The 27934-nt window shown below is 48.9% G+C and overlaps 2 protein-coding genes across 2 annotated transcripts; both read left to right on the top strand.

The window, feature by feature from the left end:
- The first annotated feature begins 343 nt into the window (after positions 1-343).
- LOC115520895 (cytochrome P450 4A11-like) lies at positions 344-12227 on the top strand. The gene is made up of 12 exons (XM_030325652.1): positions 344-2118; positions 4766-4907; positions 5502-5546; positions 6231-6358; positions 7276-7400; positions 7770-7924; positions 8367-8473; positions 8559-8749; positions 8846-8979; positions 10270-10334; positions 10483-10559; positions 11963-12227. Exons 1-12 carry the CDS (start codon positions 1924-1926, stop codon positions 12129-12131), a joined length of 1533 nt encoding a protein of 510 aa, XP_030181512.1. The 5' UTR covers positions 344-1923; the 3' UTR covers positions 12132-12227.
- A 2294-nt stretch (positions 12228-14521) lies between these two features.
- Positions 14522-22457, top strand: LOC115520897 (cytochrome P450 4A25-like). The gene is made up of 7 exons (XM_032594079.1): positions 14522-14716; positions 19601-19725; positions 20589-20799; positions 20886-21075; positions 21165-21299; positions 22164-22228; positions 22377-22457. Exons 1-7 carry the CDS (start codon positions 14522-14524, stop codon positions 22455-22457), a joined length of 1002 nt encoding a protein of 333 aa, XP_032449970.1.
- Positions 22458-27934: the final 5477 nt, after the last annotated feature.

The raw sequence follows: 27934 nt of genomic DNA, 5'->3' as shown, positions 1-27934 counted from the left end.
TGACGCTGGAAAGGCAACTAAGCTCTGGGTGCCTTGGTGTTCTCGTTCAGATTTTGAGATTTATTTGAAAAAAATCTGTTTCGGGTTGGGGCACCTGGGTTGCTCAGTTGGTTAAGCATCCGACTTCGGCTCAGGTCATGATCTCATGGTTCATGAGTTGGAAGTCCACATTGGGCTCTCTACTGTCAGAGCAGATCACACTTCCAATCCTGTCTCCCACTCTCTCTGCCTTTCTCCCACTTTGCTTTCTCTCTCTCTCTCTCTCTCTCTCTCTCTCTCTCAAAAATAAATATTTAAAAAAATCTGGGTTAGAATGGTTGTGGATAAAATATATAATATTTTTTGCTCAGTGCCTAGAACATAGTAAGCAGTCAGTAAATGTTAGCTATTTACAAGTATATGTGCCCAACTATATAGAGGAAATCGAGGATTCAGCAAGGAAAAGACAGACTGACACACAGAATTCCGCTCCAAGTATCCCACTTCCAACCTCCTCCACAGGTTGTCCAGGTGTGCTAGGTACAAAACTGGGCTAGGCCAAGTAAGGGAAGTATTAGGGTCCAAATTCCCTTGGCTGGGACCAGAGAGAATGGGAAGTAACCACAGAACTTGGGCAAGGTTGAGAGGAATGAGTAAAGTGGTTGCGTACCCCTGGGTTTGGACAGGAGCCCCGATTTAGGGGGGAGAGGAATTCCAGTGCTGTGGGTTGTGTAATGAATCTTCTATCACAAAGTTGGGCAAAAGAGAAGGACTTTGGAGTTACAGGTGAGATGGGTGAGGGACAGGGCAGAAGGAAAAGGGGACTCATGGAGGGTGCCTTCTAAAGAAATCCTCATGAAGATATTTTGTTTTTATTTTTCTGAATTTTGGGCCTAGAGTTGACTTTGGAGAAGAAAATCAGGAACAAGTAAGAGATTAAATTGTCCTCATCAGATATGTTTTCATAGGCTCTCCATGAGCCTTTAGTGCCCATCCCCTTCTCTAGCACTCTACCTGGTGAACTCCTATTCACACTTGAAGATCCCATTCTCCTGTTGTGTTTTCTCTTTCCCTGGTAGGGCCCAGCCCACTCTTCACTCTTTCAGTACAGGCTTTATTGTGTTTTCCTGTAATGTTAGTTCTCTGCCTTTACCTAGCAGATAGTGAGCTCAAGAACATTGGCTGAGTGCATGAGTGACTGCATGAATATGCATTCCTGGGAGGAACTTAGGAAAGGGATGATTACCCAACCTTACAGAAAGAGAAACTGAGGTTCAGGAAGTCAATGTCATTGGCTTCCTATGTCATGAGTGTGCCCTGGGGCTGGAGATCTAAGTCTCTGGCAGGTGCTCTGTCTGCTGGCCCATTCGGCCCCAGGCAAAACTAATGAGTGGATAGTGACAAGCATGGGGAACATTGCTGAGGCAGCTGAGGCAGGTGGTCAGGAGAACCCCTGATTCTAATCCCAGCTGGCACTCTCAATGGCAGTTCTTCTGTGGCCACATCACACAAGCTCCCTGTAAGACTTTTGCTTTCTGAAAAGGGATAATAATCCCAGCAAGCACATGTTCTCAACTTTATAACTGAATGGTGGTCTTCTATCAGTTTGTTTGCAGGGCTCTTGTCTGTTTGCAGCCAGCCATGTTGTGGCACTAAGTACACCTGGCACTTAGGAGGTGCTCCTGAAATATTGGATGAATAATAGGGAGAAGGCCAAGTGGGAGTTTGCTGACGGCTGTCTGCAGAGAAAGCTTTCCTGCCACTGGTTCCCAAGGGGGATCCTCACAGTTAATGAACACTGGAGGCCCAGTCTAACCTCTGCCCCCTCCATTTACCCTCCCTCCAGGTGGGCAGGGCAATCCTACCTGGACTGACAAGGCTGGGGTGCTCAGGGGAGGTCAGCCACAGTCAGGGACAGTCAGAGGATTCAGCTGTCCCTGCACCATGAGTGTCTCTGTACTGAGCCTCACCAGACCCTTGGGCAGTGTCTCCGGACTCCTGCAAGTGGCCTCTCTGCTAGGCCTGGCTCTGCTGTTGCTCAAGGCAGCACAGCTCTACCTGCACAGGCAGTGGCTGCTCAAAGCAGTCCAGCACTTCCCGTCCCCTCCTTCCCACTGGCTCTTCGGGGACATCCAGGAGGTAGGAAGCGGCTGGCCGGGGGTTGGGAGGACAGGGCAGGCCTGGATTCTCAGAGCATCCGCTTGGTCAGCAGATGTATCCCACACAGGCTTCTTGGGTGACAGCACGTGGGTCTAGCTTACCTCTCAGACCTCAGTGCCCCAAGCCAGCCCTGGAGCTCAGTCCCTCCAAGGAAGCCTGTGCTGGTGCCCTCAGGCCAGTCTGACCCTCTTTCCTTAGGCAGATCCGCAGGCTCTTTTGTAGCTTAGCTCTTTGAGGACAATGGCTGCTCCTTCCTGAGTCTTCCCCTTCAGGCTGAGCAACCCTGCCTCTTCTCTCACAACAGGCTTCCTGATGCTTCCCTGCCCAGCCACTCAACCCCATCCTCTCAGCTTGGCCCTGAGATGCCTGGGACTCAGAGCATAGACAGGAATCTCAGAAGGTGCAGATTACAGGAAAATAGGGTCAACTGCTGGACTGGGGATCACGTCAGGTGTAGGGAACAACCAGGTTGGGTGCCTGAGACTGTGGATGTTCCAGACTAGTGGTTTCAGTGCTAGAACCCTGACAAGTCACTGGCACACAGGAGAAGGGTCCCAGGATGGGGCAGGTAAAGAGCACTCACACTGAGCTCCACCATTAACAGAATCTGTTTCCACATCAGCTCTCATTCCCCGAACCCGGCACCATGTAATCCATGGGCTGAGGATGTCACCTCCTTCCAGTACCCCAGTGGCCAGCGCAGAGCTGACCCCAAGGGATGCTTGACTCAGGCTGTGCAGTGACAGAGGAAGGAGCAGCTTGGGGTGACTGGGTGGGAGACAGCACCTACCCAACCAGTTCTGTCAGCATTGGTCCCCGAGGGAGGGTTACAGGAAGGGGGGCATTTGGAGAGGGGCTCACTAGTGGGGTGTGGATTGAACAAGCCTAGGAGGTGGGGTGTTGTAGAGAGCGGAGACTGGTCTCTTCTCAGAGAAAGAGGCAGAGCGATTTCAACTGAGTGGCGCCAGAGATGGAAACTTCATGTCAGCCACAGGGAGACAGCCAGAGCCCAGTTCCTTCCTGCACATTGTTGCACTAATGACTTCCAGATTATTTGTCCAGGTGGAGAAATTGGGGCCTTTTGTTAGATGCAGTTGTCACCTTCCCGAGCTGGGATTTGACATAAGGAACTAAAAAACTTGCTCCAGTGACTTTCCCATTAACTGACTGTATGTAGACTCTGTAAGCAGACAGGTTCTGCTACATAACGAATATTACTCCCAGTGCCCAATCATCTCTCATCGGCTGCTGACCTATCAGATATTGTAGCCAAATATTTCTTGTTTTTATAATTCTATCTGAAACCTTCCTTTATTCAATTCCTCTGTTATTGGCTAAGTCAGGAGTTAGAATGCCACCTGAGGTGAGTTAAAGCTAACCTTCAGGCAAGGTGACAAGTCACAATGGGGACAGGGAAGCATGTGGTCTCTGAGCCAAGCTCCATAGAATTTATCCTAGCTCTGCCACATACTCTATGCCTCTGTTTCCTCCTCTGTAAAATGGGGAGGCTGCTGCTGATGATTAGAGTCTCAAGCAAGTCATTCTAATCTGCAAATATTGCCTGGCACAAACCAAAGGTGACAGTAACACTCTAATTGATAAAAATGAAAATAATGTAATGCCTATGAAAGACAAGCATGCTGTTGGTCTGCAAACTCACTGCACTACCTAGGGGTGAAATCCACCAGGAACTATGAAAGGGGAACTGCAGGGTGGGAAAGAGGCGAGTCAACAGCCCTATCTTTCCTCTCTCCTGTCTCAGGTGGACTGTTAGCCAGTAGAGCCCACAATACCTGACCATTGCCTGTGCTGCTCCTTTGTTTCTATCCGCCTTCTATCCTTGTGTCTCCCTTGCAGGACATTTTTCATGGCTGTAGCATTAGTGGAGCATGGCCTGCAGTGGGTGGCTGCAGCCTGAAGGCTAGTGGACACTGGAGGTGTTTGCCAACAGGGTACCCGCCACTGCCACCAGGGGCACCGTCTCCTCCTATGGGCACCTATCTCCACCATGGGCACCTATGAGAGTCTCACCTGGCCTCTGCCAGACCTGCTCAGGGACAGATGGCAGCCCCAAGTGTTTGTCCAGACAACTGAGAGACCAGTGGCCCTCAGAATGGCCCAGAGAGGGGAATAGCCAGGCATGGCACCATTTGGCTCCTTGGGGTCCCCTAGAGGAGGAGAGCATGTGATCAGAATAGAGGCATTACGCTGGGCAGAAACAGGACCCAGGGCCCCTCCTGTGCAGGTCTGAGGGGATCTTGGAGGACAAAATAACATAGTTTTGTGGTAAGAGGCTCCCACTGGATGGTCACTGCACTGGATCTAAAGAGAAGGGTAACCCATGATGGCCATGACCTGGGAGCACAGAGCAGGCCCCTTAAGTATTTGAAGGACACTTCAGCCTCTAAGGCCTGATTCTCTTCCCCAATCCACTCCCACACTAGAACATCAGTTCACTGAATGTGGAATCTAGATCAGAACCTGTCTCATCAGAAACAGTTCCAAACTCCTAAGCACTGTGGATATCTAGAACTATCACCCTGTGGCCAGCCTACCTGCCACCACCACTCTAAGCAGTGCACCTACAGAGGAAGGTTTTATTGACTTGTCTTTCCCTCGGTTACAGTTCCAAGATGGCCAAGAGCTACAAAAGCTTCAGAAAAGGGCAGAGAAATACCCGTGTGCCAGTCCTCGCTGGCTGTGGGGGAGCAAAGTTACCCTCGTAGTCTATGACCCGGACTACATGAAGGTGATCCTGGGGCGATCAGGTGAGAACTATCCCACATGACTTCTGCTATGGCTCTTCTCTCTTGGGTATATTCCTTGGGGACTATGAAATTCTGGAAGAGAGTCATGGCTCAGCCTTCAGTACCCTCCAGCAACCATCCTTTTAGCCCACAAGCCAGCATAAGGCCAAATATAGATACTTAGATTGAATGCTTAAACAGCTGTGAGGGATTACATCTTTCTTTCTTTCTTTCTTTCTTTCTTTCTTTCTTTCTTTCTTTCACCACACTGATATGATCCCAGACCTCAAAGTCAATTTGCTGTCCGTGATGGCTGGTATTCAGAATCCCTGTCTGTGGTGGGTCATAGAATGCCTGATTTCTATATTTCTTTGCTGATCACAGTCTCATTGGGGCTGTGCTATGGACCACTGAATCTGCCCTCCTAAGCCCAAGTTACCATCAGGAAAGGAAGTGAGTCAGGGCTTGGAGGCAACTGGGGAGTGGCTTATCACAAACTGCCAGCTTACAATCCTCAGGAAGGAATGAGGGCCACTGGCCTGGACCACAGCACCTCCTGGGGGCAGCCTGCCTTCCATGTTCCCCTCAGTCCTGTAATGCCCTCTTAACTTTCAGACCCAAAGTCTCATGGCTTCTACAGATTCCTGGCTCCCTGGTTAGGTAAGTACATTTAACCAGGACTGTAGTCCACCTTCCTGTTTGCCAACAACTATCCATTTGGCCCAAATAAAACAAGACTGTAGTGACCGGCACCAAAGTCACACCCTCAACTCTGAAGTGAGCCTCGTTTCTCTTCTTCTGAAAAAACTCTCACCTCTGGATGTCTGGGAGGCTCAGTAGGCTGAGGATGTCTCTTCATTTTGGTTCAGGTCATGATACCAGGGTCATGGAATTGAGCCCCACATTGGGCTCCACACCTAGCTTGGAACCTGGTTAAGATTCTCTCTTTCTGCCTCTCTCTGCCCCTCTCCCTGGCTCACCATCTTTCCCTCTCACTTTTCTCCTTCTCTCTCTCAAAAAAATACCCTCACCCCTTCCTAATGGTGGGGAGAGCTCTCCTGCAGCTCAGCTTCTTTCACATCACTTCACAGTCCTCGAGAATGATCTCAGCCTGACTTTTCACTGAAGTCCTTCTATGACCTGCGACCTGCTCGGTTTCAGCCTTGATCTCTCAGCTGTCATGACCACTTGCTGTGACCCAATACTTGCGTGGTCACCTTCCTGACATGCACTGGCCTTCCCAGACTTGCCCAGGATGCCCTTCTTCTCACACCCTGGGTTCCTCCCAAATTCCTAGACGACTCTTGGGAGTACCTCTCCCCACACACCCCCATTGTGACCCAGGGTATGGTTTGCTCCTGTTGAATGGTCAGATGTGGTTCCAACACCGGCGGATGCTGACCCCAGCCTTCCACTATGGCATCCTGAAGCCCTACGTGGGGCTCATGGATGACTCTGTCCGCGTGATGCTGGTAAGTCCATCCCGCGCTCACCTGCACGCTCACACCCATAGCACAGTTCTCAGAGCCCACTCTCAGGCATGTGTGTCCCACAGACATCCATCAGGCACAGCACTTATATCTTACTAGGAGACAGGGCTCCCCAGGGTGGATGGGACAGGACAGTTCCAGGCACAAGCTTGCCTCCACTCTGTGCTCATTGCCAACAAAAGAGAGAGTCATGGTGGATCCAGGGTCCATTCTCCTCCCCACTTGATGTCTTTGGCTTGGATAGGAAGAGCAGTCAATCCCCCTGGACAACAGGGCAAGTGACCCTGGCTGGCCTGGCAGTAGCAGCTTCAGGATGTCACTGACATGGGCTCTGGGCTGGGGCTGACGGTTTCTGCATGGATTTTAGCCACTCCATGGAGGGAAATGGAGACCAGGTCTCAACCCCCAGGCCTGGGTTGCACCATCATATCACCTCTGGGCAGAACCTTATTTCTCACTAACTGTGCTCAGCTGACATTTGATGAACAAAAGGAAATGTGGTCCCTGATATCCCTTCCTTAGGAATCCTGGTACTGATCCCTTAGCCTTTCTCCTGCCTTGACGCTTGCTCCCTAACATGGGACTTGACTTGTTTCTTTTGTCTAGATCAAACGGCAGAAAACGTCCACCTTTTGGCCCTCAGAAACATTTTGTGTTCTTCTAAAAGGTGGTTAGTGCCATAACTTGCTCCTAAGTTAAGAGAGATCATGATTAATTACATAGCAAAAGTTTCTGTGAAAATACTCATCACATTACAAACACTTATTTGCTATATTTCCTAAAATGCTAAAAACACAGCCACTTTAGAAAGAGAGGACATCCCATTAGAAGAGAGAGCCTAGCCTTGTCAGCATGGGCCTTCTGGAGGAGTAGAGGATTAATGTGTCCCTACATCACAGGACAAATGGGAGGACCTCATCAGACAGAACTCATATGTGGAGATCTTTGAGCATGTCTCCTTGATGACCTTGGACACCATTATGAAGTGCGCCTTCAGCTACCAGGGCAGCCACCAAGCACACAGGTCAGTGAAATTCTCAGGCACCAGGCCCTATTTCCTACCAACTGGCGTGGACTTATCCTGGGAGGTAGGTAAGGCAGCTTGGGTGTTTCCCATCAACAACAGCAACATTGTGCAGAGAGCTCCAGGCCACAGTCAAATTCAGCCCACACCACACCTTCATTAGGCACAGATCCCTGATCCTTGCCACAGGGAAAAACTTGGCTGTCTATGTCCCTCGCAAAGGGCTGAGGATCTCAAGAGCATAAGAAAGAAATGGTGAATGCCTCGGATACCTGTCCCACTGATTGAGGAACCCTCACCCACAGCCCCAATCCACTCCAGGGCAGATGCCTGCCACCATTTAGGCCCTTTTGCATCCTTCCCATTCAGGATCTCCCAGTCCTACATCCAGGCCATTCAAGACCTGAGCAACCTGTTTTTTTCCCGAGTGAGGAATGTTTTCCACCAGGATGACATCATTTATAGGCTGACCCCTGAAGGCCGCTGGAACCACCGGGCCTGCCAGATTGCCCATCAACATACAGGTTGGACTCTAGCCCCTAGGCAGCTCGCCTCCTGCTTCAGAGACATCCCAAAGGGATTGGCCCCACTCAGGCAGAGCTCTGTCCCTCCAAGGCCCCTCCAGAGGTTGGGACACACCCACACTGGGTACCCCCCTGGTGCAGGTTTTAGGATGCCAGTGCTGTGCCTGAGCTGATATTTGTCATCACGTGGGTGAAGGTTGAATGAGACTCCCTGCCAATGGCATTCAAACAGTGTCTCTCTGGGATGTGCTGTTGAGTGGCGACCCAACCTGCAAGCACATGGTGCTACAGCTCTCACCCTGACACGTACACCTATTACCACTCTCCTCCTGATCCAAATGGCACCCAGGCTGGGACAGCTGGGGGTAGGTGGGCCAAGGGGGTAGCTGTATCTGGGCACCCAGAGCTCTCAGCTCTGCCTGGGAACACTGTTCTGGGACAGACCGAGTGATCAAGCTGAGGAAGGCTCAGCTGCAGGAGGAGGGAGATCTGGAGAAGGTCAGGAGCAAGAGGCACTTGGACTTCCTGGACATCCTCCTCTTTGCCAGAGTGAGTGTGAGCAGGGGAGGCATGAGGCTTTGCCCACAAGCTTGGAGGGAGGGGCAAACTCTGACATGTCACCATTTCCTCTCAGACGGAGGACGGCAGCAGTTTGTCTGACAAGGACCTCCGTGCCGAAGTGGACACGTTCATGTTTGAGGGCCATGACACCACAGCCAGTGGCATCTGCTGGATCCTCTATGCCCTGGCCACGCACCCTGAGCATCAGCAGAGGTGCCGGGAGGAGGTCCAGAGTCTTCTGGGGGATGGTACCTCCATCACCTGGTGAGTGCTCACGAGATGGGATTGCCCAGCCCACTCAACTGGAGAATTTCCTGCTTGGCAGAGTCTTGCCTGTCCTTCAGGGTAGCTTCGTTTCAGGGACCACCTAGACCAGATGCCTTACACCACCATGTGCATTAAAGAGGCACTGCGACTCTATCCACCAGTTCCGGGCATTGGCAGAGAGCTCAACAAGCCCATCACTTTCCCTGATGGACGTTCCTTACCCAAAGGTATGAAGGTCACCACACTCACACAGCAACACTCTGCAGGAACACATGGGACGTCAGTGGTCCACATGTCATGTGGCAGTTCTCAATCACTCTGGTCATCTTTCATCCATAAATGGACACTTACTCTTTAGTTTGGATGAGGATAGAAAATGCCTGACACAGAGCCAGAGCACTGCCAAAGTGTCATAAAGGTTACTTCCCCTTCCTATCTATGGAGAATATATTCTATTTCGGTTCATTCTCCCAAATAACCTGTAAGGTGCATCTCAATTCTAAGATCTCAAAAGAACAGAATCCTAAGTTTCCAAACTTATCCAACAAAAACATTCTATTACCATGAGATCCCATTGTTTTGTGATGCTACAGCATTCCCACTGAAGGCACTGACATTCTCTGATTTAAAACTACATACTCCAATTCCTGACTCCAAGTCTAAACTCATGGACCAATTCTGTCTTCACTGTCATACCTATTTGAATATCCTGAAGATTTGACATAACATTTGGATAACCCCTTTGTGACAAAGGCAAACAACTATATACATATCAGTTAAAATAAAAATGACTCAATACATTGCATCTTCTCTACAAGGAGGTGCTGACTTCAGCAAGGGGCTTCAAAATTAGCATAACCTTGTAATATCCAGAGATTTGATGGCTGGAGAGAAAATCCCTCTGGGCCAGACAGAGCTCTTTTTCCTTCCCTGTGGGGTCGAGTCATTGAAGTAGATCAGGGAATCCACTGTCATTATTTTGACAGTCCAGTCAGTGGGGAGCCCTCAGATTGGTGGCAGAGAGTACCTGATGACCAGATCTGAGAATCCAGCCATGGTTGGAGGCCACCGTTGGCTCACCTCTGATCTGAACTCCAGGCCTGCCACATCCTAGCTGTGTGGATATAGGCAAGTAGTTTAGCCTCTCTGAGGCTCTAGGTGCCTGATATGGACAATGGGGACATGAGTGCCTTCACTGGAGGGTTGTTGTGAGGATTGAATGAGTTCATGCATATTACCCAAGGGCCTATGGATGCTACTTGATAAATGTGAGTTTTCTGTCACTTGAGTTGTTCCAAAAAGTAAGCCTCCTGTTCTTTCCTACTTCTCAGCCCAGGCATGGTTCTCTCGTAATGAGTGTACGGGTGCTTTCCTTGTCCACCCCATCTCTCTTGCAACACAGTCATTCCACTCACAATGATGAGCAGTGGCTTTCACTGTGGCTTCCAGGCTGTTTGTGCATGCACATGACTCCTCGTGGCGTGGATATGATCCGTCTTCTCTCTTCTGTCCCACAGGATTCCAGGTGTCCCTCTCCATTTATGCCCTTCACCACAACCCGAATGTGTGGCCAAACCCAGAGGTATCATGGCCTTGGGAAGAGGGGCTGGGATGAGCTCTCCAGACCAATGCATCCTCCTGTCCCACCTCTGGGTGGTCCATCTGGTGGCTGGTTGATAGGAAGGAGGGGCTTGACCACACCTGTCCTAGTCCTGGTGCTCCCTCTGCAGGAGTTTGACCCTTCACGGTTTGCACCGGGTTCTGCCCGACACAGCCATGCTTTCTTGCCCTTCTCAGGAGGAGCAAGGTGAGTTACTTGTACCAAGATGGGATGGGGGGCTGTTTTCTGGGTATACACCTGATGTTTGTGACTTCCTATGTTAATATGGGTGCCTACAGATATGCCGTTGCGTGTCTCTGTGCTAGGAAAAAGGTGTATCCCTGTCTATTTACAAAAGAAAGTTGGTAAGCACCACATGACCTGGAGACTTTGACCCATCGCTCATACCTAACCTGTAGCTACAATTCAGTGTCAGTGGCTGATCCAAAGCTCACTGCATTCTGGTATTTGATTCACTGTATGAGTAGGACTTTGCGCAATAGATTTTCTCACATGTTAATTTTCAACTGCTGTTGATTTCAAAGTCTGGATGGAATCAATAGACTTCTTTTGTGCACATTCTCAAACCAGCCTTTCCTACTCAACTCGCCATTCTGTCCCCGCACTGAACCACTGACTTCTTTGCATGTGTGTCCATTCTCAGCTGCCTTGCATATCTAAAATATTTAAGTCATACGTGGGGATGGTTACTGTAGCCTCTTAAGGGTTTCATGAAGTATTCGACTAATCTGTGTGGCTGTTATGTTTGCGTCTATCCAAAAGAATTCTTGAATACATGGTAATGGTCACGTACTTGACAATTTTCCCAGTTGTCAAATCAGTATATATGGTCTGGGCTCTACACACATTAACATTACACTCAGTCCAACGCTGAGTGGGCAAATGTATGCAAATGAAGACATTAAACTGCTTTTGAGAGAAAAGCCTCTGTTTCATACATGACACATGGTATTTGAAAGTTTCCTGGAGTATAAAACATAAAGCAGACTTGAAGGGGCCGTGGAGCTGGGTGACTGTTCTCCAGAGTGGCTGCTGTGAAATCCTCCGATGCTGCTGAAATTGTCCTCTAAATAGTAACTTCAGGAAACTTTCCAAGAGTTACTAGAAACCAGTTTTTTTCTGAATACATAAATCTATCAATTCTTCAAATAGTGAATCCACTTTCCCAGAACGGGCTTAGAGCCGATTATGTTTGCAGGTATTGGCTCTAGGATTTGGTTTCTCCCTGGGAATGAGTCCTTCCTCTTAGATGTTGGTGGACGATGTGTGGCTGCCAGTGGAGACAGAAGAGGGCCAGACAACACTGCCAGAAATCACATTACTTGCCTGTGTGGCTCAGGGAGGTGACCCTCTTGTAAAAGGATCTTAGGCCTGCTGACAGCAGAGGTAGGAGTAGGAGTTAGTCCTGGAAGACTGTCGGCTTTGTCAAAGGTCAGGGGCAGAGTGTGAAGCAAGGCTTGGGTCGAGATGTGTGTGTGTCCGGGAAGGAAAGGGATTGGGGCCGGGCCCATGCAGGAGGGCCCTGCATGTGCTGTTCCCAGCAAGGGGATTGGGGCCACTTCTCATTTCCTTTTCCCTCCCTGACCCAGGAACTGCATCGGGAAGCAGTTTGCCATGAGCGAGATGAAGGTGGCGGTGGCCCTGACCCTGCTCCGCTTTGAGCTGGCGCCAGATCCTTCCAGGGTCCCTGTTCCCTGGCCAAGAATTGTGTTGAGGTCCAAGAATGGGATCCACCTGCATCTCAGGAAGCTCCTCTAAAATCTGTGCAGACAAGGATGAGCCCGAGAACCTCCTGCCTGCCATCCTGTCTTCCTGTCTGTGTCTCCCGTCCCCTGTCTTCTGCCTCCCTCACAACCTCCATGATCTCCCCCTCTTTCCCATCAGACTGTCTGCCCTTCTCTGTCTCACCCTTTTCCAAGACTCCTACTAGTTTTCTGTTACCCTCCTCCTACTTGGCTGTAGCCCTGACTGGGCGTGTAACTCTCGATTACGCACCTGTCCTCTAGCCTGTCTGGCCTCTCCTGTCGTTATTCTTCCTGTGCGCTGGTCTGTCCTGTACTGTTTTGTCTTGCTGGTTTCCCAAATGACACAAACTTAGTCCCTTAAGGGACTGGGGCCAGACTGCCTGGCTTTGAACACTGGCTCTCCCTCTTACCGGTATATTGACGCTGGAAAGGCAACTAAGCTCTGGGTGCCTTGGTGTTCTCGTTCAGATTTTGAGATTTATTTGAAAAAAATCTGTTTCGGGTTGGGGCACCTGGGTTGCTCAGTTGGTTAAGCATCCGACTTCGGCTCAGGTCATGATCTCATGGTTCATGAGTTGGAAGTCCACATTGGGCTCTCTACTGTCAGAGCAGATCACACTTCCAATCCTGTCTCCCACTCTCTCTGCCTTTCTTCCACTTGGCTTTCTCTCTCTCTCCCTCTCTGTCTCTGTCTCTCTCTGTCTCTGTCTCTCTCTTTCTCTTGCTCTCTCTCTCTCTCTCTCAAAAATAAATAAACATTAAAAAAAAACTGTGTTAGAGTAGTTGTGGGTTAAAATATATAACGTTCTTTGCTCAGTGCCTAGAACATGGTAAGCACTCACTAAATGTTAGCTACTTACAAGTATATGCACCCAACTATATAGAGGAAATCGAGGATTCGGGGAGGAAAGACAGAGTGACGCCCAGAATTCCACCCCAAGTATCCCACTTCCAACCTCCCTCCACAACTTCTCCTGGTATGCTAGGTGCAAAGCTGGTGCTGGGCCAAGTAAGGGAAGGGGTAGGGTCCAAATTCAGTGGGCCAGGATCAGAGAGAGATGGGAAGTAAACAGAGAACTGGGGCAAGGTTGAGAGGAATGGGTAAAGTGGTTACCTCTCCCTGGGTTTGGACAGGAGTCCAGATTTAGGGGAGAGAGCTAAGAACTCCGGTGCTGTGGATTGTGTAATGAATCTCCTGTCACGAGTTTGGGCAAAAGAGAAGGACTTTGGAGTTACAGGTGAGATGGGTGAGGAACAGGGCAGAAGGAAAGGGGGACTCATGGAAGATGCCTTCTAAAGAAATCCTCATGAAGATATTTTTGTTTTTATTTTTCTGAATTTTGGGCCTAGAGTTGACTTTGGGGAAGAGAAGCAGGAACAAGTAAGAGATTAAGTTGTCCCCATCAGATATGCTTTCATAGGCTCTCCATGAGCCTTTAGTGCCCATCCCCTTCTCTAGCACTCCACCTGGTGAACTCCTATTCACCCTTAAAGCTCCCACTCTCCTGTTTTGTTTTCTCCTTCCCTCGTAGGGCCCGGCCTACACTTCACTCTTTCAGTACAGGCTTTATTGTGTTTTCCTATAATGTTAGTTCTCTGCTTTTACCCTTTAGACTGTGAGCTCAAGAACGTTGGCTGAGTGCATGAGTGACTGCATGAATGTGCATTCCTGGGAGCAACTTGGGAAAGGGACGATTATGCCACATTACAGAAGGAGAAACTGAAGTTCAGGGAGTCTAGGTCACTGGCTTCCTAGATCATGAGTGTGCCCTAGGGTTGGGCATCTGAGTCTATGGCCGGTGCTCTGTCTGCCAGCACAGTCAGCCCCAGGCAAAACTGGTGGGTAGACAGTGACAAGCATGGGGAACATTGCTGAGGCAGATGAGGCAAGTGGTCGGGAGAACCCCTGATTCTAATCTCAGCTGACGCTCTCGAGAGTGGTTCTCCTGTGGCCATCTCACATTAGCCTCCTGTAAGACTTGCTCTCTGAAAAGGGATAATAATCCAACCAAGACACACATTCTCACTTGGTAACTGGACTGTGTTCTTATTGCCATCAGGGCTAATGTCTGTTTGTAAGCAGCTGTGTTGTGGCACTTAGTACACCTGACACTTAGGAGGTGCTCCTGAAATACTGGATGACTAATTGGGAGAAGGGCAAGGGGGAGTTTGCCAGCCACTGTCGTTGTCTGCTGAGAAAGCTTTCCTCCCACTGTTTCCCAAGGTGGATCCTCACAGTTAATGAACTCTGAAAGCTCTGTCAAAGCTCTGCCCTCTCCCTTTGCCCTCCCTCCAGGTGGGCAGGGCAATCCTCCCTGCAGTGATGGGGCTGGGGTGCTCAGGGGAAGTCAGACATAGTCAGGGACAGACAGGAACAGCCAGCAATCCAGCAGTCCCTGCACCATGAGTGTCTCTATGCTGAGTCTCACCGGACCCCTGGGCAGTGTCTCTGGGCTCCTGCAAGTGGTCTCTCTGCTAGGCCTGGCTCTGCTATTGCTCAAGGCAGCACAGCTCTACCTGCACAGTCAGTGGCTGCTCAAAGTGGTCCAGCGCTTCCCGCCCCCTCCTTCCCACTGGCTCTTTGGGCACATCCAGGAGGTAGGAAGGGGCTGGACCAGGGATGGGAGGGCAGGCTGGGCCAGCAAGAGCAGCAATACCCACCCAGCACTGACAGCACTAGCTGGTGGTGAAGGGTGCCCAGAGCAAAGGAACGACCCACATGGTGAGGGTCTCAACAAGGTTTTGTGGATTGTTCAATGGTAGGAGTTGATCAGGATTTGCCTTCTGATGTCTGCCTTTCCTTAGAGAAGGAGTCACCTTCATTCTAGTGGCTTGAACATAAAGTGGAGAACTGGAAACAGCTCCTATGCCATATTGGTGCCCCAACACTGCTCTCTCCCTTCTCCTTCCTAACCTCCTCCTGTACCCTAGTCATTCATTGTCTCCCCCTGCCTGTGCATTCCCCTTCAATGGCACTGCTCATACTTTCCCTTCTCCCTGGATAAATCTTGTCCCTCATATGGCCATCTGCCTAAGTCCATCCCCAAGCCGCCTCCAAGATGTTTTTCTGGGCATCTCAGGAGTGGAGAGGACAACTCTTTTTCCCCTGGACTGTCCTTCTAATAAAGCAGGGCTGACCTGACTCCACTATTTTTGTCTGCAGTGTCAGAGTTGTGAGCTCCTTGTAGGAGAAACCACCTCTAATTCATCTTTGTAACCCAATAGGGTGTTGGTCAATGACTTGAATGAGCAAATGCATGAGGAAGGGCTTTCTAATGTCCAATTCTGAGTGCCCAAAGCTTCCCCAGACACTTGGGTTTCCCTTTATCACATTAATAATCTACTGTCATGGCCACTTACTCTGTCTGTCTCCTCAAGTACAGCAGAAGCTTCAAACAGGTAAGATCTATGGCTATATCCTAATTCAGTGTTTAAACCAGTGCCGTGCACATAGTAAATCCTCCGGTAACATGTGCTGAGTGAAGGAACCTGCCCTACAGTAGCACAAGTCACCTCAGCACTAGGAAATCCTGATTGTCAGGGGGGAGCAGGCAGAAATTAGATGCCAATGTAGCAGAGAGTTGCTTGAGTTACATAGATGTGGTAGAAATAAGGGGAGTTGCCTACGGGAACACGTCCAGGAACAATTGCCTATGTGAATTCCAGAAGTGGAGAGCAAAGCAGAGTGTTGAGAGCTGAGGAGTGGCAGTTGCTTTGTGGCAAAGTAGACGGGCCCTCCAGGTAGAGGAAAGAGTGTGTACAAAGGACAGGAAATGTAAGCAGGTGTTGCAGGGCAGGTGTGAGGAGCAACAGTAACAGCATCTTCAGGGAAGGAGCAACAGGGCTGCTGGAATGGTCAGTGTGGCAGGAGGCAAAGTAGAGAAAGCGAAGTCAGAAAGCAAAGACTTTTGTAATCCCCACTGAGGAGATGAAGGATACTACTGCAGACGGTGGAAGCTCACACAAGTTTCTTTTTATTACAAGGTGAAAGTGAGATAAAACCCTCAAATATCAAAACCAGAGATCAGTATCATTTTTATCTCTATATATCCAGACTTAACAACTGTGTACATATTCAATATGTAAAACTACATCATACACACAGTTTTGTATTTATTTAGTTTTCACTTAGCTATATACCTCCCAAACACTATGCAATGTTAACAAACATTTACATGTATTTACATGTATGCTTTCAATTACTATTGAAAGTAATATGGCAAAATAAAGTTAATACATAAATTTAATTTAATTTTTTTATTTTTTATTTTTTTTTAATTTTTTTTAACGTTTATTTATTTTTGAGACAGAGAGAGACAGAGCATGGACAGGGGAGGGGCAGAGAGAGAGGGAGACACAGAATCCGAAACAGGCTGCAGGCTCTGAGCAGTCAGCACAGAGCCCGACGTGGGGCTCGAACTCACGGACCATGAGATCATGACCTGAGCCGAAGTCGGACGCTTAACCGACCAAACCACCCAGGCGCCCCCATAAATTTAATTTTAAAATATAAACCATTTCATGCTCCAAATAATATAATGAGTTGGCAAACTGCTTACCAAGTAATAGAAGTTGTCTTAAATTTTTGATGCCAATGTTATACCAATGACTTCCAAAAGTTTTGTACACCATGGTGTCAATCCCTGACATGTTTCTGTAGGCAGCTCGTTGTCAGGGCTCCTAACTCTACTCGACAATAGGACAGAACCTGGCCTTAGGGCAATCCTTGGACAGCCACCAGAGTCTGGATCAGAGGCCAGGTCATAAGACACAGTTCTGAACACTTTGTTCTGCTGATAGTTCCAGAACTCTTTCCCTGTGCCCATCCTGTCCTTAACGCCAAAACTAACCCTGGAGCCAGAGGAAAGGGTTTACTGATTTACTCTTCCTGTGGTGATAGTTCCAAAAAGAAGAGGATCTGCAATGCCTACGGAAATGGGTAGAGAAATTCCCATGTGCTTGTCCTCACTGGCTATGGGGAACAGAGGTGGAGCTTGTGGTCTATGACCCTGACTACATGAAAGTTATCCTGGGACGATCTGGTGAGGGGACACCTTCATAACTGTTGAAGCAGCTCTTGCCCTTGGGTACATGCCCACAGGTCTGTGAAATTGTAGAAGAGACTGGAGGCTCAGAAATCAATACCTGACCCTCTCTCTAGCATCCTCCCTGCTCACAACCAGCATGAGGCTGAATATTTATTGAAACCGAACTCTGTTTCCTTTCCTTTCCTTCCCTTCCCTTCCCTTCCCTTCCCTTCCCTTCCCTTCCCTTCCCTCTCCTCTCCTCTCCTCTCCTCTCCTCTCCTCTCCTCTCCTTAATCCTCCTTTCTTCCACTCCTTCCTTCCTTCCTTCTTTCCTTCCTACATTCCTTCCTTCCTTCCTTCCTTCCTTCCTTCCTTCCTTCCTTCTTTCCTTCCTTCCTTCCTCCATTCCTCCCTGCTCACCTTCTGGCCTTCTTTCTTTCCTTTTTTAATCAAACTGAGATAATTCTAGAGTGAAAGACAATTTTCTACACAAGATGATCTGACTTTGGCACCTCTAACTGTTCCATATGGTGAGTAATGGGATGGCTGAGCCACTACAACTTACAGAAAAAACAGATTCTGTTTTTTCTTTGACAATGAAACGGAACTTTTGTTTCTGCCCAATCCACCTACCTGGACTGGTAGGGCAGTACTGTGGACACTGAGTCTACCCTCCTGAGCCCACAATGATTATCCGGAAAGAAAGGGAGTCAGGGCTGGGAGGCAAGTGGGAGGTGGCTTGACCAGCTGACAATCCTCAGGAAGGGATAGGGACCCATGGCCTGGACCACTGCACCTCCTGGGGGCAGCCTGCCTTCCTTATTCCCCTCAGTTTCCTGCAATGCCCTCTTACCTTTCAGACCCAAAGTCTCATGGCTTCTACAGACTCCTGGCTCCCTGGATAGTTAAGTACATTGAACCAGGACTAAAGTCCACCTTCTGGTTAGGTTTGCCAACAACTATCCATTCAGCCCAGATTAAACAAGAGGTGACTGGCACCATAGTCACACCCCTCAAGTCTGAATGGAGCCCCATTTCTCTCCTGATAAAACCCTCACCCCTTCCTAATGGTGGGGAGAGCCCTCCTGAAGCTCAGCTTCTTCCACATCACTTTGCAGTCCTCGCCAATGATGTTCTGCCTGACTTTTCACCAAAGTCCTTCTATGACAAACACCCTACAACAGACTATAAGAGATTTCAGCTGTCATGACCATTTGTTGTGAAGTCACCCTCCTCATATGCATTGGCCTTCCTGACTTGCCCAGGATGCCCTTCTCATACACTGGTTACTCCCAAATTCTCGGGACATGTCTGGGAATACCCCTCCCCACACACCCCCATTATGACCCAGGGTATGGTTTGCTCCTGTTGAATGGACAGTCATGGTTGAAGCACTGGAGAAGGCTGACCCCAGCCTTCCACTATGACATCCTGAAGCCCTACATGGGTCTCATGGCTGACTCTGTCCATGTGATGCTTATAAGTCCATTCCACCCTCACCTGTACACTCATACCCACAGCACAGTTCACAGAATAGACTATCAGGCAGGTGTTTCCCTCAGATATTCATCAGGCATGCCCCCCAAAATCATGCACTTGTACCTTACCATGAGACAGGGCTCCCCAAGAGTCGATGGGACAGGAAAGTACCCAGGCACCAGCTTTTCGCCACTCTGTGCTCATTGCCCACAGAAGAGAGTCATGGTGGGTAGAGGGTCCTTCTCCTCCCCACTTCATGTCTTTGGCTTGGATAGGAAAAGTAGCCTATCCCCCTGAAAGCTGCTAGGACAAGCTGCCACGGGCTGACTTGGGAAGTAGCAGCTTCAGTTGCAGGGTAAGATCCCAAGGATGTCACTGAAATGGGCTCTTGGCTTGGGCTAAAGGCTTCTACATAGATTTTAGCCACTCCATGGAGGGAAATGGAGACCAGGTCTCTACCCCCGGGGCTTGGTCCTGGAATAATATCATCTCTGAACAGGACCCTTATTTCTCACTGTGCTCGGCTGACTTTTGTTGAACAAAAGGAATTGAAATCCCTGATATCCCTTCCTTAGGAACCCTGGTACAGGCCCTTTAGCCTTTCTCCTACTTTGACACTTGCCCCTTAACGTGGAACTTCACCTTTTCCTTGTGTTAGATCAACTACAGGACAGAAATATTCCCCCTTTGTGCCCTGGGGAACAATGTTTCCTGGTCTGCTAAAAGATGGTTAGTGCCATAACTTACTCCTACATCAGACTATAAGAGATCATGATTAATTATGTAACAAATATGTCTGAGAAATAATCATTTTAGAAATACTTACTTGCCATATGGCTCCAAATAGCCCCAAACACATCCACTTTAGAAAGTGAGGACATCTCATCAGAATATTTGCAGAGACAGAAAGAGAGTATAGCCTTGTCAACATGGGCCTTCTGGAGGAGTAGAGGATTAATATGTCCCACCACCACAGGACAAATGGGAGGACTTCATCAGACAGAACTCATACGTGGAGATCTTTGAGCATGTCTCCTTAATGATCTTGAACACCATTATGAAGTGTGCCTTCAGCTACCAAGGCAGCCACCAAGCAGACAGGTCAGTGTAATCTTCAGCTACCAGGTCCTGTTTCCTACCAACTGGCATGGACTTATCCTGAGAGGTAGGTAGGGCAGCTTAGGTGTTTTCTAGCACAAACAGCCACATTATGCAGAGAGCACCAGGCCACAATCAAATTCGGCCCACACCAAAGTTAATTAGGCACAGATCCCTGATCCCTGCCATAGGGAAAAACCTGGCTACCATCACACAAATGGGCTGATGGTTTTGAGTGCATAAGACAGAAAAGGAAAATGCCTCGGGTTGCCTGTCCCACTGATTGAGGAACCCTCCACCCACAGCCCAATCCACTCTAGGGCAGATGTCTCCCTCACACAGGCCCTTCTGCATCCTCCCCATTCAGGATCTCCCAGTCCTACATTCAGGCCATTCAAGACCTGAGCAATCTGTTTTTTTTCCCTGAGTGTGGAATGCTCTCTACCAGAATGACATCATTTACAGGCTGACCCCTGAAGGCCGCTGGAACCACCAGGCCTGCCAGCTTGCCCATCAACACTCAGGTTGGACTCTGACCCCTGGGCAGCTCCACTCCTTCACTGGACACATCCCAAAGGAACTGGCCCCAAACACTCAGGCAGACCCCTGTCTCCTCTCTGCTACTCCAGGGGCTGGGACAGACCTACACTGGGTACCCCCCTGGTGCAGGTGTTAGGATGCCAGTGCTGTGCAGGAGCTGACACATGTCAGCACATGGGTGAAGGTTGGGTGAGACCCCCTGCCAGCAGCATTCAAGCAGAGTCTCTACAGGCTGTGCTGTTGAGAGGCGACCCAACCCACAAGCACATGGTGCCACAGCTCTCACCCTGACATGCACACCCATTACCACTTTCCTCCTGATCCAGCTGGAACCCAGGCTGGGATACAAGCAGCAAGTGGGCCAAGGGAGGTGGCTGTGTCTGGGAACTTAGAGCTCTCAGCTCTGCCTGGGAACACTGTTCTGGGACAGACGGAGTGATCAAGCTGAAGAAGGCTCAGCTGCAGGAGGAGGGAGAGCTGGAGAAGGTCAGGAGCAAGAGGCACTTGGACTTCCTGGACATCCTCAGATTTGCCAAAGTGAGTGTGAGCAGGGGAGGCATGAGGCTTTGCACACAAGCTTGGAGGAGGGAGGCAAACCCTGCTGTGTCTCCATGTCTTCCCAGATGGAGGACGGGAGCAGCATGCCTGACAAGGACCTCTGTGCTGAAGTGGACACGTTCATGTTTGAGGGCCATGACACCACAGCCAGTGGCATCTCCTGGATCCTCTATGCCCTGGCCACACACCCTGAGCATCAACAGCAGTGCCGGGAAGAGGTCCAGAGCCTTCTGGGAGATGAGCACACTGGTGAGTGCTCATGAGATGGGAGACCCCTGCTCACTCATTTAGAGAATTCCCTGCTTGCCAGCATCTTGCCTGTCCTTCAGGATAGCTTTGTTTCAGGGACCACCTAGACCAGATGCCCTACACCACCATGTGCATCAAGGAAGCACTGCAACTCTATCCGCCAGTTCCAGGCATTGGAAGAGAGCTCAGCAAGCCCATCAGCTTCCCTGATGGACGGTCCTTGCCCAAAGGTATGAGAATCACCACACTCACTAAATAAGAACACGTGGGAAGTCAGAAATCTATACACCCCAAGGCAGTTCCTGAAAGTCTTTGAGACTAGTTTCCACCTCAGAATCAATGCTTCCTTTGCAGTTTGGGTGAGGTATATGATGTGCTTTGCACAGAGTTTAAATCCAGCAGAAACTCAATAAACAAATGGCAGCCTCTGAATGTGGCTTTGGGTTTTGCCCTAATATTCTAATTCCCTGAGATGTGAATACTTGAAACACAATCAGGTGGAGTAGGGGGAGATGTTATCTTTCCTTTTGGGGTCTAGGTTACTGAGAGACATTAAAAAAATTCACTGTCATGGCTCAGATGGTCCAGGATCTGGAGAGCCCTCAGGCTGGTGGCAGAGAGAAGCTGAAGATCATACCTGAGATCCCAGCCATGGTTGGAGGCCAACATTCGGCTCACCACTGATCTGAATCCCAGCCCTGCCACATTCTAACTGTGTGGTCATAAGCAAGTAGCTTAGCTTCTTGAGGCTCAGGTGCCTCATGTGAACAATGGAGATATGAGCACCTTCATTGGACAGTTGTTGTGAGGATGGATAAGTTCATGCATATTCCCCAAAGGCTCATAGATTGTACTTGACAAATGTGAGTTGTCTGTCACTTTAGTTCCTCCAGAACATAAGCCTCCAGTTCTTTCCTGCTTCTCAACCTGTTCTGGTTATCTAGTAATATGTTCACATATGCTTTGCCATGTAAGCCCCACCTCCCTTGCCACACAATCAATCCACTTGGAGTGATGAGAAGTGGCTCTCATTGTGCACGCACATGGCTCCTCATGGCATGAGTATGATCAGTCTTTTGTCTTCTGTCCCACAGGATTCTTACTCATGCTCTCTTTTTATTGCCTTCACCACAACCCAAAGGTGTGGCCAAACCCAGAGGTATGATGGCCTGGGTAGGAGGGGATGGGATGACTCTCCAGACACATCCATCTTCCCCATCCCACCTCTGGGTAGTCTGTGTGGTGGTTGGTTGATAGGAAGGAGAGACTTGACTACACCTGTCCTGTCCCTGGTGTTCCCTCTGCAGGTGTTTGACCCTTCACAGTATGCACCAGGTTCTGCTCGACACAGTCATGCTTTCCTGCCCTTCTCAGGAGGATCAAGGTGAGGTGCTTGAACATGGATGAGGGTGTTCTAGGCATATATTTGATGTTTATGACCTGTTCTGTTCATCTGTGATGTCTGCAGTTACTGGTCTTTTATGATTGTGTGTTGGGAAAAGGTGTGTGTCTCTGTGTTCAAAGGAAAGGTGGCAATCACAACCTGCCATGATGTCTTTGACCCATGCTCTTACCCAATAGCCAACTATAATTCAGTATCATGGTGTTCCAAAGTTTAGTGTATTCCAGTGCTTTCCTCACTTTAGGAGGATGATTTCTCATAATCAGAATATTTCAGATGTTTGATTTTCTCAATTATAACTAATTTCTAAAGATGATTTTCTCTCATCCTATATTGTGAGTCCAGCCCACTGCTTTTTGTACCTAATTCACTGATCTGTCACTCACTGTATCAATGCTATTTGCCTGGGTTTGGATTTCCCATGGATTCCTGTTACAAATGGTCAAGTCATATACATGATAGGTTTGAGTAGTCATTTGAACAATGTCTCACATCAATACCTGTCTTCTCTATTTTTGCAATCTAATCCAACAAAATGTTTACTTTGCATTAATATTCACATAACCATGACAACTTTTCCAGCTAGCAAAATTCCTTATGTGAATGGGATTTATATATCTTAGTCCCAGAATCCATATAGTCAACATTGGCCAAAAGCACAAAATTGAGGACAATCAACTGCTTTTGAGAGAAAACCCACTAATTTGTAGATGACACTTTGTATATGGCATTTGCAAAGTTCCTGGTGTGTAAAACATAAAGCAGACTTGAAGTGGCTGTGGAGCTGGATGACTATTCTCCAGAGTGGCTGCTCTGAAATCCTCCAGTGCTGTTGAAATGGTCCTCTCAATAGTAACCTCCATAAACCTTGTAAATATTTACTAGAAACAAGTTATTTTCTGAATACACAAATCTGTGAGTTCTTCAAATAGTGAATCCACTTTCACAAAATAGGCTTTAAGCAAACTACTCTTCCAGATACTTGCTGTAGGATTTGAGCCTAGACATTGGTGCAAGTCATATGGCTGCCAGTAGAGACAGGAGAGGGATAGACAGCTCCAGCCTAGCTCACACCTAATAGTTACTCATATTTCATTTCATTCCATTCAGGGTTTTTTTCAGTTCAATAAACATCATTCAGTTATAAGACTACTAATTAAGCCTATCTATGTATGCCAAGTCCTCTTCTAGGAGTTGGAAACACAGAGAAAGATACTGCCCTTGCCTCTAAGAGTTCACAGTCAATAGATAAATGTCTCCACTCAAAGAGACATCATTCATTCATTCATTATTCTTTCACTCCATCATTTACTAACTGAACACACAGTAGGACATTCCGTGTACCTGGAACTGTCCTATTATGGAAGGTGATGTGTCCCTGAGTAAAAAACACTAGTGTGACTTCACGGTCTGTGAATACAGATGTGCTGCCAGCAGCAGAGGTGAGGGTGAACTTTCATTGCCCTTAACCTTGAGCATGTGGCAGGTAGAGGTAGAGGGAGGGTATTCTCAGGGATCTCATCAGCAGGAGCTGAGCTGGAAGGTGGAGCTGGATAGATGACAGGTGAGTGAGGCAACAAGCAGGAAAGTGAGGCAACAAGCAGGTGAGTGAGGCAACAAGTGAGGGACAGGGACATGTCTTAGCTGTGATGGAGGGCCTGGGAGGGTCTGAACTGGGCTGAGGCTTCAGGACAGGAAGGGAAGGCAGGAGACAGGAAAGCTTGGGTGAGGAGCCTGAGGGATGGCAGGCTTTATCAAGTACAATTAATATCTACAGCAGCTGGTTGAAGGAGGGGTCAAGGGGATGACAGGAGTCTAGACCCAAACTGGGTGGCAGATGGTGTAGCAGGTTGAGCATCGTTAAGGCCTTGCCCCTCCAGGATGTTTCCCTGTTTCCATTCTGACTTCCTTACACAATTCCACCTTGTCCTTTCTCTGAGGATCTGGGTCCCTATTGCTCCCCAGATGGTTAAGGCCTGAAGTGTGTCCCAGCCTATCCCCTATGGTACCCTATCCTGGCTTTCCCTTTATGAAATCAGAAATGGCTTATGGAGAGGGCAAATAATTTGATTAACTGTTGTAGTGATCACTTGACTTGCCTGGGTGGCTCAGGGGGCTGACCCCCTTGTAAGAGGATTTCAGTCCTGTTGACAACAGAGGTAGGAGAACGAGCTAGCCCTGGAAGACTGTAGGCTTTGTCAAAGGTCAGAGGTAGAGTGTGAAGCAAGGCTTGGGTCAAGATGTGTGTGTATCCTATAAGGAAAGGGATCGGGGCCGGGTCCATGCAGGAGGGCCCTGCATCTGCTGTTCCCAGCAAGGGGATTGAGGCCACTTTGCATTCCCTTTTCCCTCCCTGACCCAGAAACTGCATTGGGAAGCAGTTTGCCATGAATGAGATGAAGGTGGCGGTGACCCTGACCCTGCTCCGCTTTGAGCTGGTGCCAGATCCTTCCAGGGTCCCTGTTCCTTGGCCAAGAATTGTGTTGAGGTCCAAGAATGGGATCCACCTGCATCTCAGGAAGCTGCTCTAACCCCTGTGCAGACAAGGATGAGTCCTGAGGCCCTCCTGCCTGCCATCCTGTCTTCCTGTCAGTCTCCCCTGTCTCCTGTCTTCTGTCCCCCTCCAGCCTCCCTGATAGCCTCCTCTTGCCATCAGAGTGTCTGACCTTCTCTGTCTCACCCTTTGCCAGGTTTCCTATTTACTCATCTTTTACCTTTTTCCTATCTATGTGAATCCCTGCCTGTCCACTTAACCCAATGCCTGCTTGTCCCCCACCTTGCTTTCCTCTGCATGTCTTTCTCCTTTTGTACCTGTTTGGTTGTCCCTATATTATTTTTTTCTGGATGCCAAAATAATTTACCATAGCCTTAGTGACTTATAATAATATCAATTTGTTCTCTTACAGTTCTGGAGTTGAAATTCTAAAATTGATTTTGTTGGAAAACGGCCAAGAAGTTGGTACAGTCACACTACCTCCAGGCTTTAAGAGAGAATCCCCCTCTGCCTGTTCCAGCCTCTAACTGCATTCCTTGTGATCTTTGGCTTCTGGAGCCTCCTCTATATTCAAATTCAGCAGTATCTTTCAATGTTTTTTCTGCTTCTGTATTCATATCACCTTCTCTTCCATAAAGGTTTTTGCGATTGTATAGCCCTGCTCGGATAAAACAGACCTATCTCAGGTTCCAGGACATGGACTTGGGGAACCATCATTCACCCTGCTTAGTTTCTGTGTGATTGCTATTGGTCCATGCTCCCAGCTCTTTCCTGTGTGTTACCTGCATTCTTGTTTGTCATTATTCATATACCCTCTTCTTTTTTCCTCCCTGGAATAAAGTTTTTAATATTGTATGGAGTGTGTATCTTCCCTTGGAAGTAGATGAAGAAAAGAGAGAGAAGGGGGAGAAAGACAGAGGAGACAAGGAAGTGGGGTCATATCTGCTCTGTGATGCCAGAACCCCAGGAGGGCCGGATATGTCCCATTGCATCAGGCCATGGAGTGGTTGGCTATCTAGGCAGCACTGGTAGGAGACCATGTGGGCCAATGGATTGGCCAGTGGCAAAGGATGTGACAAGCAAGCAGCAAATTGAAGGTGGCATCTCTCCCACAGGACAACCCCCTTGGCAGTCCCTTGCATCTCTGGTCTGCCACCCTGAGTGGGAGGGACTTTTTCAACCCTGCCCCATTATGTGACTGCTTGGGGGTTTGTCCTCCTGACCCTGGGCCCTGTTCCCAGGTCCTCCTTTGCCCTCCTCCACCTCTCTCAAACCAGCCCCCATTCTTTCCTTGGTTCTAAACACAGATCTCCCTCCTATCCCACCCCCTGCCATTCCTAGCCAGACCCCTGGATGCCATAGACAGACTTCCTTGCAGGCCTCTGCCTATGGTGTGATGCTACATTCTGCCTCCCTGAAGGGCCTTCTTCCCCAGTTGGTGCTTATAGCAGGACCTCCCTTTCTGTCCCCTGGCTTCCTAGATCACTGGGCTAGTTCATCCCTGCTTTGAGAAGGGACAGAGTGGATGCTTGGTGTTTGACTAGGGGTTGGGGCAGGAAAGTAAGCTGGGAAGGCACTGGACAGGAAGTCTGGAAGGTTCCCTGGCATCAGGTGGTCCAGAAGGGGAGGGGCTGAGGCTCAGAGAGTACAAGATAATGGGAGCTTGGAATTCTGGGTGGCCAGCCATGGACACATGCTCTGACCACAGGATTATACTGATGTTAATGATTGTGACCAAGAAGTAAGCCTGCTGCCTCTAGGCAAAAGAAGAAACCCAGGCTGAGTTCACACTCATATGCACAATCCCCATGCCACATACCTGTATAGCCATACCTGTGTGCACTCCTCACACACTCTATACTCTACCCCATACACGTGCATACAAATGCCAGGGGTCATAGGAAGCCACTGGGTGTTTGGAGGGCTAGAAAGATTAAGTGGAGTTCATCTTTGGTGCCCGCTGTTCTGCAGCCTCGGTCCTCCCTCGCCACATGGAGCTTTCCCTTTCTGTCAAGCTTGGAGCTCTCAGCTCTGTTTCCCACAGACATACACTCTCAGAACAAGAGAATCAATACACCTATGGAGTCTTGGTCACGAGTGTCCAAAGTCAGAAGGCCTCATCTCAAGATTTTTTCTGATGGGCATCTTGGCAGTTTCCTTCTCTTAACATTGAAGTAGGATAAGGGCCGCCTCCAGTCCTTCCTCATAGGTTTCCTGACAAACCAAACAGATAAGGGAAGCAGACAAGTCTTAGACTTGGGTGCCACCCATGGGCCAGAGGTGATTATGACCTCCGAGTTCTGCTCTCTGGTGATGGCTACCTCTACTTGCATAGAGAAAGGTCTGTCCACAAGCAGGACAGAGAGGGAAATTGGTGGCATGGATGACACCCTAGCTGAGGTCTCAGCTCAGGTGGGTAAGGAGGTCTGGGTCTTGACAAGGCTTTGCAGGAGTGAGCAGGTGGCCCATAGCCAAACTTCCAGGGCTGTGGCCTTCTTTTAAGAAGGGGAAGCATCAATAGCAGGAAGGTTGTGTCTCCATATGGTACATCCTCAGGGCAACATGGCGACATCCCCAAGTCCCAGGGCTAGAATTCCCCTCTCTTATCCATCCCCTCCATCTCCAGTGTCCTCCCTTCCACTGTTGTCTAATTCCTGGATTGGAACTCAATAGTGGCCTTAGAACTTGAACCCTGGTGATATATGTGACCCCACCCATCAGGCAGCTGCCGCAGGGAATACTGAAGAAGAATTTCTAATTCATCATGGGGCCCCCCAGTCTGAGGCCCTCCCCTAAAGCCATTCTTTGTACCTTTGTACCTCACCTGCCTCAAGGTTTGATTTAAGCACTGTCTCTTCCAGGAAGCCCCCCTCTTTAATGCCACTCTACCGCTTTCTCCAGCAAAAGCCTGAACACTCAGAGTACTGGGTGACTGTGACACAGATGCTGACAATGGCTGGAGTGCTACA

This window comes from Lynx canadensis, chromosome C1, assembly GCF_007474595.2.
Source record: "Lynx canadensis isolate LIC74 chromosome C1, mLynCan4.pri.v2, whole genome shotgun sequence".
Classification (NCBI taxonomy): domain Eukaryota; kingdom Metazoa; phylum Chordata; class Mammalia; order Carnivora; family Felidae; genus Lynx; species Lynx canadensis.
This window is presented reverse-complemented; position numbering and strand designations above follow the sequence as displayed.

Bases quoted from the DNA above. Each gene is read 5' to 3' on its own strand.
- LOC115520895 (XM_030325652.1), top strand. From the start codon at position 1,924: ATGAGTGTCTCTGTACTGAGCCTCACCAGACCCTTGGGCAGTGTCTCC. The intron at 4,908-5,501 runs GTGAGAACTATC...CTTAACTTTCAG, and splicing joins GGTGATCCTGGGGCGATCAG to ACCCAAAGTCTCATGGCTTC. The intron at 6,359-7,275 runs GTAAGTCCATCC...CCTACATCACAG, and splicing joins ACTCTGTCCGCGTGATGCTG to GACAAATGGGAGGACCTCAT.
- LOC115520897 (XM_032594079.1), top strand. From the start codon at position 14,522: ATGAGTGTCTCTATGCTGAGTCTCACCGGACCCCTGGGCAGTGTCTCT. The intron at 19,726-20,588 runs GTCAGTGTAATC...CTCCTGATCCAG, and splicing joins GGCAGCCACCAAGCAGACAG to CTGGAACCCAGGCTGGGATA. The intron at 22,229-22,376 runs GTATGATGGCCT...TTCCCTCTGCAG, and splicing joins AGGTGTGGCCAAACCCAGAG to GTGTTTGACCCTTCACAGTA.